The 17,115-nt window shown below is 43.7% G+C and overlaps 1 protein-coding gene across 2 annotated transcripts in view; it reads right to left on the reverse strand.

Moving 5' to 3' along the window:
- Nucleotides 1-17,115, reverse strand: part of SLC15A4 (solute carrier family 15 member 4) — a 98,310-nt gene that overhangs the window by 59,474 nt on the left and 21,721 nt on the right. For both annotated transcript variants that reach the window (XM_030218995.1, XM_030218996.1), the window contains exon 5: nucleotides 4,891-5,059. In XM_030218995.1, the coding sequence (XP_030074855.1) occupies nucleotides 4,891-5,059 (169 nt within the window). The remainder of the gene's footprint in view (nucleotides 1-4,890; nucleotides 5,060-17,115) is intronic.

A 17,115-nucleotide genomic window follows, 5' to 3' on the forward strand; every position in this document is an offset into this window, starting at 1 on the left:
TCTAACAATTAATACCACTATGGCACTTTGTACTTATCAACACAGTTTTTTTGATAAATATAATAATCTTGACTTCAGATTTCCGGTGTGCTTATTAATTCTTTGCTTCATAAGCTATACCTCTCCGCCGTATCGTTATTCTAACAGCGGGAATCCTCATTAGTCTAGATTAATAATTTTTTGCTTTTTCACTTTTTGTTCTTATTACTTTTGCACTTATCTTATCTTCCAGGCTCTCTCACTGGTTTGCTCAACAGTGCGCTTCTGTTTCGTAACATCTTCATCTGGAGCTAAACTTTTATATGCCAGTTCTTGTGCCAGTTATATCTTTTCTCTGCTTAGCTTCTCTGTCGCTTTGCTTGAGTGTATTTATATTTTACAAAATAAACACAGATAATAAAAAGAATTAAACAAAATCAGCTCCAACCAACGTAACGACCAATGCACACAGCATACCGTGTTGGAGGCTCCTTTTCAAAACACACAGGCATACAAAGTTACACAGGTTAATATGCACCTTTTTAAGTCTACGTGCTTTAAAATTCAGCACCTAAATATAATAGAAGACAAATCAACCTACCTGAATAACTCTGAATTATGCAAAACAAAATGTAATTCATGTGTTAACCTCCTAGCCTGCTATGAGGCGTGGGCTGTGCCCTCGTGCTATCTGTAAATACACTTTGCACACAAAGTACTACTATATGGGAACATGCTGGGCACACCCTCTGATAGTCAGCACACAGTAAAGGCAAAACTATCACACTTTAGTAAAAGAAACCACTGGGGACATTTAGAAGCCAAAAATATAGTTTCTGCAAGGAAAATAAAAGTGTGGGTGCACCACAGGCCTGTGTTGATACTGTTCAGAAAACACTAGTCACAACAACAAAAAATACAGAAAGCACCAGAATGAAAATCTTGTAATTAAAAAAAAAAAAAAAAAAAGACTGGAAAACCCCCTCTCCCCGAGACAGATAAAATTGGAGGTGTGGAAAAATGTACTGACAGGTATGGATATGACGACAGATCATTTGCATTTTAGGAAACAACTTAAGACTGTACTTTTTAGAAAATTAATTTTGAGACTCATGATTCTTATTTATTTTGTACACCATGTAATGCCCAAGAACTATACCTTTGTTTCTTGATTTTGTAAACCAAATAGAACTTGTGGTTTTAGAGGTATAGACGTGTGATGTAATAATAATAATAATAATAAATGATGTACACAACACACATGATTTCTATGCACCCATAGTGAGGTTTCTAAACTTTTACGCACACTCCTTTCAAGAACATATAGCTGGATGCTCAGAAGCAAATGCGGGCAATACAGGCCATTAGCGCTGGACTGGAGCCCACATTTGCTCCTGCCAAATGATCAAAGCAGACGAGCATGTCAAATAACGAGCTTGCCAGCTCTGGGCACAATAAGCATGCATTCTTCTCAAATGCACCAAACAAGGGTGCTCCTCCCACGGCAAACCCTACACCAGCTCGGAGCTGGTGTTAGGGTTGCGCTGAGCTGATTTTTATTACATTTGTACCCCGCGCTTTCCCACTCATGGCAGGCTCAATGCGGTTTACATATTGTATACAGGTACTTATTTGTACCTGAGGCAATGGAGGGTTAAGTGACTTGCCCAGAGTTACAAGGAGCTACCTGTGCCTAAAGTGGGAATTGAACTCAGTTCCTCAGTTCCCCAGGACCAAAGTCCACCACCCTAACCACTAGGCCACTCCTCCACTGTTGGTGGCAGCAGTGGTTTAGTTGTGTGCAAAAAAATGTTGACACTGTCAGCCAGGCTGTGGTTGACTTGCTGGGCACAGGATCATGTGGCTACCCTGCTCTGCTCACCACCCTCCCCCTCCCCCCCCCCCATGCATGCAAAAAATCCTGACACTGTTGGGCAAACTATGGTTGCCCTGCTCTTCAAAATAATGATAATAATAATCCACATGTGAATCCTGGAAACAGCAAGTTGATAGGGTAGCTCTTCCTCCTCCTTCCCTCCTCCCTCCTGGGTATGTGCTTAAGAGCTATGCTTAATGCACAGCTCTTAAGCGTATGCCCAGGAACAAACCTCCCAAAGTTTTCCTTAATGCTCAATGCAAACAATGTGGCTAAATTTAAATTTGTAAGTCATAGCGTTGAGCATTAGGGAGTTCCTTCCCCACTGTTGTGGTGGTATTTTTTCTGCGCCGTTTAGTACAGTGCCAGATTTTTGAACATTTCTGCCATAGGATTTAGCTCATGCCTTTTCAGTAGCAGTTCAACGGCAAGTTACATTCAAATAAGTTTAGGTGATTTGTCCAAGGCTACAAGAAGTGTCAGTGGGATTTGAACTCAGACTTAATCGGTTCTTAGTCCGCTACTCTAATGACTAGGCTACTCCTCCATACCACTGGGTCATAAGTACATAAATAATGCCACACTGAGAAAAGACCAAGGGTCCATCGAGCCCAGCATCCTGTCCACGACAGCGGCCAATCCAGGCCAAGGGCACCTGGCAAGCTTCCCAAACGTACAAACATTCTATACATGTTATTCCTGAAATTGTGGATTTTTCCCAAGTCCATTTAGTAGCGGTTTATGGACTTGTCCTGTAGGAAACGGTCTAACCCCTTTTTAAACTCTGCCAAGCTAACCGCCTTCACCACATTCTCCGGCAACGAATTCCAGAGTTTAATTATGCGTTGGGTCAAGAAACATTTTCTCCGATTTGTTTTAAATTTACTACACTGTAGTTTCATCACAAGCCCCCTAGTCCTAGTATTTTTGGAAAGCGTGAACACACACTTCACATCCACCTGTTCCACTCCACTCATTATTTTATATACCTCTATCATGTCTCCCCTCAGCCGTCTCTTTTCCAAGCTGAAAAGCCCTAGCTTCCTTAGTCTTTCTTCATAGGGAAGTCGTCCCATCCCTGCTATCATTTTAGTTGCCCTTCGCTGCACCTTTTCTCTATAATATCACCAAAATTCGCCCATTCCTTTCTGAGCATACTACCAGAACCCTCATCCACATTCTTATCACCTCTTGCTTAGACTATTGCAACTTGCTTCTCACTGCTCTTCCACTTAGCCATCTCTTTCCTCTTTAATCTGTTCAAAATTCTGCTGCACGACTAATATTCTGCCAGTGTCGTTATGCTCATATTAGCCCTCTTCTCAAGTCACTTCACTGGCTTCCTAGCCGTTTCCGCATACAGTTCAAACTCCTCTTATTTGACCTATAAGTGCATTCACTCTGCAGCTCCTCAGTACCTTTCCACTCTCATCTCTCCCTACAGTCTCCACTCTCATCTCTCCTCCTCGGGAACTCCGTTCACTGGGTAAATCTCTCTTATCTGAACCCTTCTCCTCCACCACTAACTCCAGACTCCGTTCCTTTTATCTTGCTGCACCATATGCCTGGAATAGACTTCCTAAGCTGGTACGTCAAGCTCCATCTCTGGCCGTCTTCAAATCTAAGCTAAAAGCCCACCTTTTTGATGTTGCTTTTAACTTCTAACCCTTATTCACTTGTTCAGAACCTTTATTTTATCATCCTCACTTTAATATTCCCTTATCTCTTATTTGTCCTGTTTGTCTGTCCTAATTAGATTGTAAGCTCTGTCGAGCAGGGACTGCCTCTTCATGTTCAGGTGTACAGCGCTGCGTACGTCTAGTAGCGCTATAGAAATGATGAGTAGTAGTAGTAGTAAAGCCATGGGACCACACGAGATCCATCCCAGGATATTGAGGGAGCTCAGAGGTTCTGGCGGGTCCCCTTTTTGTTTGTTTAATAAATCCTTGGAGACGGGACAGGTTCCAAGGGACTGAAGAAGAGTGGATGTGGGCCACAAAAGTGGTGACAGAGAAGAAGCTGGAAACTACAGGTCGGTAAGCCTCACTTCAGTTATTAGAAAAGTAATGGAAGCGATGCTGAAGGTAACGATCGTGAATTTCCTGGAGTCCAATAGGTTACAAGATCCAAGACAGAACGGTTCTACCAAAAGTAAATCATGCCAGAACGAATCTGATTGAATTTTTTGACTGGGTGACCAGAACAGTGGATCGAGGACGTGTGTTAGATGTAATCTACTTAGATTTCAGAAAACCCTTTGACACAGTTCTTCATAGGAAGCTATTGAATAAACTGAACAGGCTGGTTAGGATCCAAAGTGGTGAACTGGATTAGAAACTGTTGATACAGATGCCAGAAGATGGTGGTTAATGGAATTCACTCGGAGGAAGGTAAGGTGTGTAGTGGAATGCCTCAAGGATTGGTGCTGGGGCCAATTCTGTTCAATATATTTTTGAGTGACATTGCCGAAGGGTTAGGTGGTTTGCCTTTTTACGGGCGATACCAAAATCTGTAAAAGAGTGGATGCTCCAGAGTGGAAAACATGAAAAAGGAACCTTAAAAAAGTTTAGAAGAATAGTCTGTTTGGCAATTAAAATTCAATGCAAAGAAGTGCAGAGTGATGCACTTAGGGAGTAGAAATCAAAGGGAGACGTATGTGCTAGGAAGCGAGGGGCTAATATTCAGCTGTTTGCAAATTAGATAGACATTTTACTGGCCTAAACCAGGGGTTCCAAACCCAGTCCACTGGACACACCTAGCCACTCTGGTTTTCAGGATACCCATGAGTATGCATGAAATAGATTTGCATATAATGAAGGTAGTGTATGTAAATTCACTGGAGATATCCTGAAAGCTAGACTGGCAAGGTGTGTCCCGAGTAGTAAATTAAACAGGCTATACAGTTATATGCACAGCAGCTGAATATCACCCACTGTCCACATATATTCAAGCTCTGCTCATTATTCATTTAACTGTGTTGAAATTTAAATGCTGCGACCAGCGTTAACATACAAACTCACACTCTTTCTCCTTACCGGCTGCAAAAGCAGAACACATTACAAAGAACATTCCAACAGCGATCCTCTTCAAAGAGGACGGAAGTAAACCTTTTCTCTTCAGAACAGGATCCACCAGTTTATCCTTCAAAGGTATCAGGATGATAATAAGTAGAGCATCGAACATGGTCAGCCAAGCAGCTGGAAACTGGAAAAGAACACAAAGCCATACATTATCAACACTTGACCACAATCACACAAGACATAAAAAGAAGAAATGTCTTCTGCCCCAAGAAATTTCTAGGGTAGATACACCTAACATTTTGTAGTCTCACCTAACTAATCTAGGTCTGTCCAAGGGAACTCATTAACTATGTGAGTAAGTAACATACACATTGCTACCCACAGAGGTGGTAATTGTCCAGTATATTTATGTTAAGAGGTCAGTATTCAAAGATCCACCAAGTGGACCAAATCGGGAAACTTAGCTGGTCATCTTTAGGGAAATAGTCTGCTGTATATAAACAAATTAAGTTCACAGCTCAATGTTCAGCCAAATTTAGCTGGACAAATTGTAGCTTTGTTCTCTAGCTATCAACTGATTTGTGCCAAAAGTATGGCACTAGCAATGCCCTCTAACCGTATCATGATAACTAGGCTACATATCCCATGTCCCTTCTTCCACACTAGTTTCCTATGTACCAACAAGGACAAAAAAAAATGTTAATGTGTTCTGCCACCCCTCCCACCTTTCAGCACACAGTAAAAATATTGTTTTATTATTTCACTAGCCACCTCTCCCTCCCTTCTGGTGATTTTGACAAAGGGAAGAAGGGAATTGCCTCAACCAACCCATTTTTTTTTTTTTTTGGACAGCAGTGAGGGGTCAAGGTATCCCTCATGGGTTTTCCCTATATTTGGCCAGCCAGGAGACTTAAAGGGCCAGGTGATAGCCAGGGATATGTGGCATCTGGTTTGTTTTTTTCTGTTTAAACAGCAAATAAAAAAAAAGTTGAGGTGACCATTAGGTTTTTGTCCTTTTTGTATGGATATTGGGAGGGATAGAGGAAAAGCTTACTAAGGGAAGTTATGCTTTCAAGTAAGGACAGCTATTTGTGCAATTCTACCTAAAATTACCTTTATCTAAGTAGCATCAAGCACTATCCAAATAAACCTTTTGACATGCTCTGGCATGTTGAAAACCAAGGCATTTATATGGATAACTCCTAAATTTAATCATACCCATTAGTAAACTCCTAACCCATCTTTCCAAAAGTGCTCAAGATATGCCTATTGACAGTTTTTCCTATAAAGAAGTGACACCAAAACATAAATTATATCCTTTTAAAGCTCCTATACAATTAAGCATGCCCATTAGACCCTCGACAATGTCTTGTAGCTTGCCTACTTTGATCATCTTATATTAAGTATTCAGAGAACAATTCAATAGCATGCTTAAGTCAATAAATCTCTTAAGCGCAGAGCACTGTTTAATAACTACCATCACAAAGTTTACAGCCTGCACACATGAAAGTAATGGCTATTTAACCCAGCAAGATAAAGCTGATCCAAACCTGCAATGGGTAATTGTAAAAAAAAAAAAAGTAACTGTAACAAGTTGAGTATACAAAACACATACCACACATCTGTGCATTTCCTTAAGTTGCGAAATGCAGCAATCATTTACAAATGTATAAACCAACGCCCACATTGCATTTAGGATACTGTGTGGCTACAAATCTGGCTAAAGCTAGAATAGCTTCCTGTTACGTTGTTTGCCTGCAAATCTCAACTTCCTTTGCTTTTTGCTGCAATCTGACGAGAAAAGTATTGCAGACATGTTCTTCACTGCACTCAGGCCCTCATGATCCAAAGCCCCGCGCTGTTCCGAACAGCGCTCTAAAAATAGCGCTGGGACAGCGCAGGGCTTTTCTGCATCGATGATCAAAGATAATGCACGCAAATCTAAGCAGCGCTATTATCTTTGATTATCATGTAGAAGTGCGGGAGAATTGCGCCTGAGCATGCGCTCAGCACAATCCTCCCGCACTTGTTTGACAGGTCTGGGCTGTCAAAAGCCCAAACCTGTCAAACAGCCTGCCGAGGCCCGAACAACGAGGGCTGGAGCTCTGGTGTGTCTCCAGCCCCCCCCCCCCCCCCAAACCCCCAGAAACCTTCGTGGCCAAACCCTCTCCCACCCAGCGATGAGGGGGGGGGGGGGGAGCTGGAGGTCTGGTGGACGATCCCACCCCCTCCATGTTCAGGGAGGGCTGGAGATCCGTTGGGTATCCAGCCCCCCAAAACCCCAGAAATCGTGAAGTGGCCGCCTCCGGCCAAAGGCTCTCCCACCCTCCTATCCATCGACGGGGGTGGGGGTCCAATGGACCTCCAGCCCACCCCAACTCCTCCCCCCCAGCATTCTCCTTTGAATACCTGGTGGTCCGTGGTGACAACCCCCCCTCCCGGCCCCCCTACCTTTCATTGGAGGAGGGACGCTGCCTGCCTCCCTCCTCTTCCAGTCGACGCCGCTGCAAAATGGTGGGCCCCAGCCCCGCCCATTGCATCTTGGGATGCGCTGGGCGGGGCTACAGACCATGTAAAGAGGCTACAGACCTGAACATGGGGGGGGGGGGGTGGGATCATCGGGGGGACCGGAGGTCCACTGGACCTCCAGCCCCCTGTTCGCGTTTGCTTTGTGGGGGAACAGGGGCCTGCCAGCTGGACAGGGCTCACCATTCCTCCCCAATGATCCGCAAAGTCTAACGCCAGCTCGGAGCTGGCGTTGATTTTGCCACGGCCAGCAACCCAATCTTTGGCGCCCTGGACGCTGATCATTCGGGATGAATGCGTTAAGCGCTGATTAGCATGCATTTGCATTACGTTCCCGCCCGTAACCTCCGTTCACAGGATAAATCCCTCCTCTCAGTACCCTTCTCCACCACCGCCAACTCCAGGCTCCGCTCATTCTGCCTCGCCTCACCCTATGATTGGAACAACCTTTCTGAACCCTTATGCCAAGCCCCCTCCCTGCCCGTCTTCAAGTCTTTGCTTAAAGCCCACCTCTTCAATGCTGCGTTTGGCACCTAACCCTTACCGTTCAGTGAATCCAGACTGCCCCAATTTGACTGCCCCTATCGGACCGTTCACTTGTCTATTAGATTGTAAGCTCTTTGAGCAGGGACTGTCTCTCTTTGTTAAATTGTACAGCGCTGCGTAACCCTAGTAGCACTATAGAAATGTTAAGTAGTAGTAGTAATTGCGCTAGAAGCCCTGTTTAGCATGCATTTGCATGCTACTTGCGCTAAGAGCCCTCGAGTGCGTTGTTTCAGGTGCTCGAGGGCTCTGATCATGGATCGGCAGCAAATCCGGCGCTAGTATGGCGTTAACAGCCTCTAGCGCCGAAGTTTGCTTTTGATCATGAGGGCCTCAGTACATAGATATTACTCAGATATAGCAAGTGATCTCACGATCCTGCTGACCAAGAGAAAAATGGCACACTATTGAAATGACTTGGGGGAGGGGGGGGGAAGAAACATGAGATTTTTATCTGGCATACCAAGACAACAACAAAAAAAAAAAAAAAGAGAGGAAAACAAAGATTTTGCCACTGACTAGGGCTGCAAAAACTGATTGCGCACACTTTGAAAACCAAACATATAAACCAGTTAAGCAAAAGCAATTTGAATCCAGCTTTAACAACCCGATGTATTAGATATGTATTTAGAGTGCATAACTATTGCTAACTGAAACCTGCAGCACGTCATCAAATGTTTATCAGCTTTCCCTTTCACATCCTTCTTTGCATTGGCCCTGTATCAAATTTCCCAATTTCCCCACCTCCAAAAAATCATTTACTTCTCATTCCCTGACATCTTCTACATTTCTACTGCACCTCCCCCTTACTTCTTATCTCAGAATCAGAGGACTCTTCCATATTCCCTATGCCACCTTTTTTCTCTTATCTCCATTGTTTGCCACAGATTGTAATCTCCCTTCCCACCCCACCCCCAGCTGCCCATCTTCCAGCATGCCTTTCCTTCTACATCCAGCCCCTCACCTTTTCACTCCATAACAAGCTATCCCATTCTTTTTTCTTTCACGCCTTTCTGTATACCTTATTTTCTCATCTTTCATCATTCCCTAGTGCATCATTTAAGAATAAAATAACATAAGACTAGCCAATGGTTCATCTAGCCCAGTATCCTGCTTATAGCAGTGGCTAATCCAGGTCACAAGTACCTGGTATAAACCCAAATAGTAGCAACACTCCATGCTACCAATCCCATTTCAGCAGTGGCTTCTCCATGTCTATCTCAATAACAGACTATGGACTTTTCCTCCAGAAACTTGTCCAAACCTCTTTTAAACCCTGATACACTAACCGCTGTTACCACATCCTCAGACAATTTGTTCCAGAACTTAACTATTCATTGAGTGAAAAAATATTTCCTCCTATTTGTTTTATTATCTCACCATCTGTACTCACCTCACCAGCCATCATCTACTTTTCTCTACCTCTCATCCCACCAGGTGCTGTCTCCTTCCTTTTCAAGCATACCCACTTCTACTTCTAGTCTCTTTCTTCTGTCTTACCTTTGACTTACCCAGTCTCTCATCTGCCCCCATACATCCCTATCTAGCCCCCACCCCCTTAAACATCCAAAGCCCTAAATACTATCTCACTCTCTCCCAATTTCTAAGCACTCCCCACCATCTTAGTCCTCCATCTCATATTCAGGATCAATCCCAGAAAACTAACAGGAATAGGTGTAAGAGACTGTTCATTAAGTGCCAGCTAAACTAGAAGCAGACAAAGCAAGATGGTCACATGAAATACATCCGAGGCTATTAAGGGAACTTAAGGAAGTCCTAGCAGCTGTACTCACTGACTTTTCCAATGTTTTTCTAAAAACAGGAGACAGGTGTTATTTTACTTTATTAAGAGGAATTATGCTGGAAACTATAGGCTGATTATTTTGACTTTTTGTGAGTAAATTAACAGAATTACTGCTAGAACAGTGCAGTTTCTGAAATCCCATGTATGAATAGGATCCAACAGCATAGTTTTGCCACAATCAGGCCTTGTCAGACAAATCCAATCAACTTCTTTGACTGGGGCAACAGAGTTGGATTAGAAGGGAAGACTAGACATACTTGGATTTCCGCAAAGCTTTTGACAACAGTTCTATATAGGTGACCGAGTCAAAGGCAACACAGAATAGTGGTAAATGGCGCTCACTCTGGGGAAAGGTGGCATTGCAAGTGATGAGATGAACAGATTTGTTCAGGCCTTGAACCAAGCCAGCAACTGCGTAGATACCCCAATCGGTGTAGAAAACATGAAGTTCAAGGACTAGTCTGGTGTTTAGTAACTAACATTTTAAGCTAAAAAATGCAGGGTCATATTTGGGCTACAATACCCTCAAGGAAACAATACAGTAAGAAATAAAGCTCTGTATACAGAACAAAAAGCAGATCTAATGTCACAGGCTCTAAACAAACAGTCAAGGACTCTGGAATGTAAGCCCATGGGCTACTGTTGACGAGCAGCAGCAGCAGGCAAAACCCTCCAACCAGGACTGGACTAACAAGCAAGACTGGAGCTGAAGCTGTAGGCAGGCAGAGCTGGAACAACAGGACTGGAGTTGAAGCTGTAGGCAGGCAGAGCTGGAACAACAGGACTGGAGTTGAAGCTGTAGGCAGGCAGAGCTGGAACAGACAGGACTGGAACAACAAGATTGGAGTTGAAGCTGTAGGCAGGCAGAGCTGGAACAACAAGACTGGAGTTGAAGCTGTAGGCAGGCAGAGCTGCAACAGACAAGACTGGAGCAGCAGCTCATTCAAGGCTGTGCCGTACGGCACTCAAGGATAAAGGGAAGCCACTCAAAGACAGACAAAAGAACTAAGCAGAAGGGCTAACCAAAGCCAACAAACAAACAGAAAAACAAAAGTGCCCCCACAGGCACACTACCTAGGAAACAGGACCGAAGTGCTAAACAAGCATACCAACTGGGAAACAAGGCAGAAGTGCAAACAAGCACACAGACCGACCTGGAGACCTCTGGCTTTGCAAAAGCCCTGAATTAATATCCAACACTTCCTTATAAAGGCCCTCACTAATGGTGTCACAACTACAGGACAAAGGAAGGAAACACACTGAACACAAAAGTGAGGCCTGGAGCATACAGGAAGTGGAAACACTACAGGAAAGAAACAACAATGCAAGGGGAAAGAACAGATAGGAGCCAGCTCAGAAGCTGACCATCGGGAAATAAAGTGAGTCAAAGAGGGTTCACAACCACAGTCGTAACATCTGAGAGTGACCATATCTGATAATCTTTAAGGTAGACAAATGGGTGGATAAAGGTGAAAACAAAGAAGTCAAAAGGAAGTCTGGGTGCACAGGGGGAGGAATGGTCAAGCAGGAACAACAGTGTTCAAAGTTTGCATTATAAAACATATTTACATGGAAAAAAAATCTTTAGGTACACATCATTGCAAATACTTTTTCTATAGCCATCCATGTTTATGTTCAGTTTGAAAACTGGAGCAAAGACCACTGGTAAAAAGCACCCAATGAGGCATATTTTCAAAGCACTTAACCTCCCAAAGTTCCATAGAAACCTATGGAACTTAGCCTCCCAAAGTGCTTTGAAAATATGCCTCAAAGACTTTGCAGCAATGTGGATCCTTTGTAAACTGCTCCCTAAAAACATTTTCTTTATTTTAGTGATATGGAAGGGGTCGGTCAGAAAGCTACAATAGATAACTTGCCCAGCAGAATACTACTAAAACTCAATTTAAGGAAAAAAAACAAAAACACAAAAACATTGAAATGCATGAAGATTCAGTATGAAAGTTTCATTTTCTGAATCACTTTGTTTTTGCTTTACCTCCCTTCCTGTAAACACACAGCATGGTGCACTACAGTAAATTACCATTAAACAAATCAGAGAAAATATTTCTTCACTCAATGTATAATTAAAACTTTGGAATTTGTTGCCCAGCTCTACCACCGGCTGCCTTTCAGGTGCTATGGAGGACTTGCAGCTCATCTGCATATCCTTACAGCCTTCTCCGGGGTGACACCCAGGTCCACTCCGATCCACTCAGTGCCTCCGCTCTAGGTGGGCGCACAGGGCATTTTTCTCTTTACATCTAATCTTCTTCCCAGTTGCTAAAGTACCTCAGTCGTTTATGGCCCCTATTTACATTCTCTTCCTAGCCCTGTCCCTTCCTAATCTTTTCCCTCACCCCCTACCTCTCTCCGCTACAGGAACTCACTGCCCATCCATCGACTTCATCACCTCACCTTCTCTCCTACCCTCTTCCTCCCTCTTGGCTTTTAATCTCCATCTCTTTCTTCCCTCCATTTTGCCTTCCCCATTCCACCTAAATACCTCTTGCCTTCGACACCTTCGTGGCCACACCTCTCCTACTCTCCTCCGCTCTCTTTTACTCCTTCTCTTACTCTCAGCCGGTGACATCAATCCCAATCCTGGCCCTCCTCACCAACTATTATCCCAACTCTACAGATCTCACCGCGACCTCTCTAACCTCATCTCTATTCCTCTACACCCCTCCTCTTCTCTTGCGCCCTATGGAATGCCCACTCTATCTGTAACAAACTTGCCTATATCCAGGACCTCTTTATCTCACGTCACCTCCATCTGCTCGCCATAACAGAAACCTGGCTCTGCCCTGATGACTCTGCTTCAGTTGCAGCCCTCTGCCATGGCGGTTATCTTTTTTCACATACTCCTCGCCCTGCTGGTTGCGGGGGCGGTGCTGGACTACTTCTCTCTCCCTCCTCCAGATTTCAACCCCTTCTTCCACCTCTATCTCACTGTTTTTCCTCCTTTTCTCTCCTCTGCCTCTTCGAATAGCGGTCATTTATCAGCCCCCTGATAAGTCCCTTTCATCCTCTCTCAGTGACTTTGATGCCTGGCTTGCCTTCTTCCATGATCCTTCCTCCCCCTCTCTCATCCTTGGTGACTTTAATATTCCTGCTAATGATCCTTCCAACTCTTATATTTCCAAGTTACTCGCTTTAATATTCTCCTTTAATCTCCAACTATGCTCCACCTCCCCCACTCATCAAAATGGTCACTGTCTTGATCTCATCTTCTCCTCCAACTGTTCATCCTCTAGTTTCCTTGCCTCTGATCTTCCCCTCTCTGATCACCATCTTATAACTTTCACACTTAAATCTCCTCCCTCCCAGTCCTGTCCTATCTTATCTAATTTATCTAGGAATCTTCACGATATTGACCCTGCATCTCTATCCTCCCATGTTTCAAACCTCCTCTTTACTGTGGCACCATCCACATCTGTCAACGAGGCTGTTTCTTCTTACAACAATACTCTATCCTCTGCCTTAGACACACTTGCACCTTTGATGACCCGCCCTATAAGGCGTACAAACCCCAACCTTGGCTGACTTCTAATATCCGCTACCTATGTTTCTGTACCCGCTCCGCCGAACGCCTCTGGCAGAAATCTCGGGCCCTTGCTAATTTCTTACACTTTAAGTTCATGCTGACCTCCTTCCAATCTGCTCTTTTACACGCCAAACAGGATTATTATATCCAACTGACCAACTCTCTTGGCTCTAACCCTCGACTTCTCTTCACCACATTGAACTCTCTTCTCAAGGTGCCCCCTCCCCCAACTCCTCCTTCATCATCTCCTCAGACCCTTGCTGAATTCTTTCACGACAAGGTTCAAAAGATAAACCTTGAATTCTCTACCTCGCCACCTCTCCCTCCACTAGTCCATTCCCCTCTCCTTCCCCTCATTCCTTTTCCTCCTTTCCTGAAGTTACTATAGAGAAAACTACACTTCTCCTTTCTTCCTCAAAATGTACCCCTGTTCCTCTGATCCCATTCCCAACCACCTTCTTAATGCCATCTCACCTAGGGTTACCATATGGCTCCAGAAAAAGGAGGACGGATTGAGCCAGCCGGGTTTTACTTCCATTGCTGAAAGCAATGGAAGTAAAACCCGGCTGGCTCAATCCGTCCTTTTTCTGAAGCCATATGGTAACCCTAATCTCACCTGTTCTTATTCCTTTTATCTGTCACATTCTCAACCTCTCACTTTCCACTACAACTGTCCCTACTGCCTTTAAACATGCTGTGGTCACACCTCCCCTTAAGAAGCCTTCACTCGACCCTACTTGTCCCTCTAATTACCGACCCATCTCCCTCCTCCCTTTTCTCTCCAAATTACTTGAGTGTGCTGTTCACCACCACTGCCTTGATTTTCTCTCCTCACGTGCTAATCTTGACCCACTACAATCTGGTTTTCGCCCTCTCCACTCAACCGAAACTGCGCTTACTAAAGTCTCCAATGACCTATTACTGGCTAAATCCAGAGGTCAATATTCCATCCTCATTCTTCTTGATCTTTCCACTGCTTTTGACACTGTCGATCACAGCATACTTCTCGATACCCTGTCCTCACTTGGATTCCAGGGCTCTGTCCTTTCCTGGTTCTCTTCCTACCTCTCCCTCCGCACCTTTAGTGTTCACTCTGGTGGATCCTCTTCTACTTCTATCCCTCTGCCTGTCGGCGTACCTCAGGGTTCTGTTCTTGGTCCCCTCCTCTTTTCTATCTACACTTCTTCCCTTGGTTCATTAATCTCATCCCATGGCTTTTCCTACCATCTCTATGCTGACGACTCCCAAATCTACCTTTCTACCCCTGATATCTCACCTTGCAGCCAAACCAAAATTTCACGTGCTTGTCTGACATTGCTGCCTGGATGTCTCAACACCACCTGAAATTAAACATGACCGAAACCGAGCTTCTCATTTTTCCCCCCAAACCCACCTCCCCACTCCCCCCGTTTTCTATTTCTGTTGATGGCTCTCTCATTCTCCCTGTCTCCTCAGCTCGAAACCTTGGGGTCATCTTTGACTCTTCTCTCTCCTTCTCTGCTCATATCCAGCAGGTCGCCAAGACCTGTCGTTTCTTTCTTTACAACATCCGTAAAATCCGCCCCTTTTTTCCGAGCACTCTACCAAAACCCTCATCCACACCCTTGCCACCTCTCGTTTAGACTACTGCAATCTGCTTCTTGCTGGCCTTCCACTTAGTCACCTCTCCCCTCTCCAATCGGTTCAAAACTCTGCTGCCCATCTCGTCTTCCGCCAGGGTCACTTTACTCATACTACCCCTCTCCTCAGGTCGCTTCACTGGCTCCCTATCCGTTTTCGCATCCTGTTCAAACTTCTTCTACTAACCTATAAATGTACTCAATCTGCTGCTTCCCAGTATCTCTCCACACTCGTCCTTCCCTACACCCCTTCCCGTGCACTCCGCTCCATAGATAAATCCTTCTTATCTGTTCCCTTCTCCACTACTGCCAACTCCAGACTTCATGCCTTCTGTCTCGCTGCACCCTACACCTGGAATAAACTTCCTGAGCCCCTATGTCTTGCCCCATCCTTGGCCACCTTTAAATCTAGACTGAAAGCCCACCTCTTTAACATTGCTTTTGACTCGTAACTACTTGTAACCACTCGCCTCCACCTACCCTCCTCTCCTCCTTCCTGTACACGTTAATTGATTTGCTTACTTTATTTTTTGTCTATTAGATTGTAAGCTCTTTGAGCAGGGACTGCCTTTCTTCTATGTTTGTGCAGCGCTGCGTACGCCTTTTAGCGCTACAGAAATGCTAAATAGTAGTAGTAGTAGTAGTAGTAGTAGTAGTAGAATGAAATAATCACACAAGATATAATTTAAATATAATTTTCAGTTACACTGAAATCTGCATCAGACATCCGCTAATATATTAATAATTGTGGATGGAAAAAGCCTCAAAGAGCTCCAGGGTAACCTCTTCAGAGCTAAAAAGCCACTCCACATAAGTGCAACAGCCTACATATGCAATGAAAATTTACAACTTTATAAATGATATAGACACGATCAAAGTGCACTTACTTGCCTTCTCCAGCTTAAACAGAAAAAGTCCCCAACCGACGTTGGCCAGCGTTTTGCGTTTCTGTCTTAAGGTTGGGACTTTTCATTCAAAGTGCTAGAAACCTTAGCTGCATACGCAGACTGTTCCACTTATATATGTGGAGTGGGGTTTTTTGCCAGTGATGAATAATTTTTAGCTCTGAAGCTCTCCGAGGCTTTTTCCACCCTCTATTATTAATATATTAGCAGATGTCTGATGCAGACATCAATCTAATTGAGGATTGTATTTAAATTATATCATATGTAAAAGCAGTTAGCTTAACAGGGTTTAAAAAAGGTTGGGATAATTTCTTAAAAGAAAAACTCCATAAGCCATTATTAAGATAGACTTGGGAAAAACCACTCCAATGCTTATTTCTAAGATATATCTGCACCTGGAAATTTAAGCTAAGTTATGTCTTTCTATTGAAAATGAGTACAGCCTACTAAAAAAAACATATTATTCAACACAAGGGTGTATAGTGCGTACACATGAAACTTGTTGAATGAGTCCTCCATATGTAAAAATACCAAAAAAAGTAAAAAAAATTACAAAAGGGAGACTATCGAAAATATTATATGAAAAAAGAGGTTGGAGGAAGGGACTGTCTGTGATTATATTTGTCGCAAAACAGGGGTACGCCATGATTGGCGATATATGAAAGAAACCCCTGCGACTGTATGAGACTTTCCCTATTCAGAAATACCGCTGAGAAATATACCCAGCAGTAAGAAGCAACATACACACACATCAGATTTTCTACTAACCTTTATATTTCTAAGATAAGCAGCATAAAATCTGTTTTACTGTTTTGGGATCTTGCCAGGTACCCTAGACCTGGATTGGCCACTGTAGGAAAAACAGGACACAGAACTGGGCTTGATGGATATCTGGTTCTAGTATGGCAATGCTTATGTTCTTATGCCTCCAATGTGAGCATCAAGAAAGCAAGTGAGGAAGTTTATACTAGAAATGATTCAAGCCACCTTAAAATTTTAGGTTGAGAGATTGAGGTCTTACGACGAGTGTAACCTGTGGTGGTGGAGGTGGTAAGCATGAATCTAAAAGTTACCCATAGTTACTAAAAAAAATATCTTTTTGGTGGGGGGGGGGGGGAGACATTGTTTAAGCATGACCATAATTTCCATCTTTTTAATCAAATAAAGGATTATTCTATATTTAGCCTGTGATTTAGAAAAGTTGAGTACACCATTGAGTACAATCTGCTAAGCAAGTAAAACAGAGTTAATAGCATGAAATTCAGATCACACCTGCAGTTGACGCTATATAATCTCATT

This window comes from Microcaecilia unicolor, chromosome 11 (assembly GCF_901765095.1).
Source record: "Microcaecilia unicolor chromosome 11, aMicUni1.1, whole genome shotgun sequence".
NCBI classification, from domain to species: domain Eukaryota; kingdom Metazoa; phylum Chordata; class Amphibia; order Gymnophiona; family Siphonopidae; genus Microcaecilia; species Microcaecilia unicolor.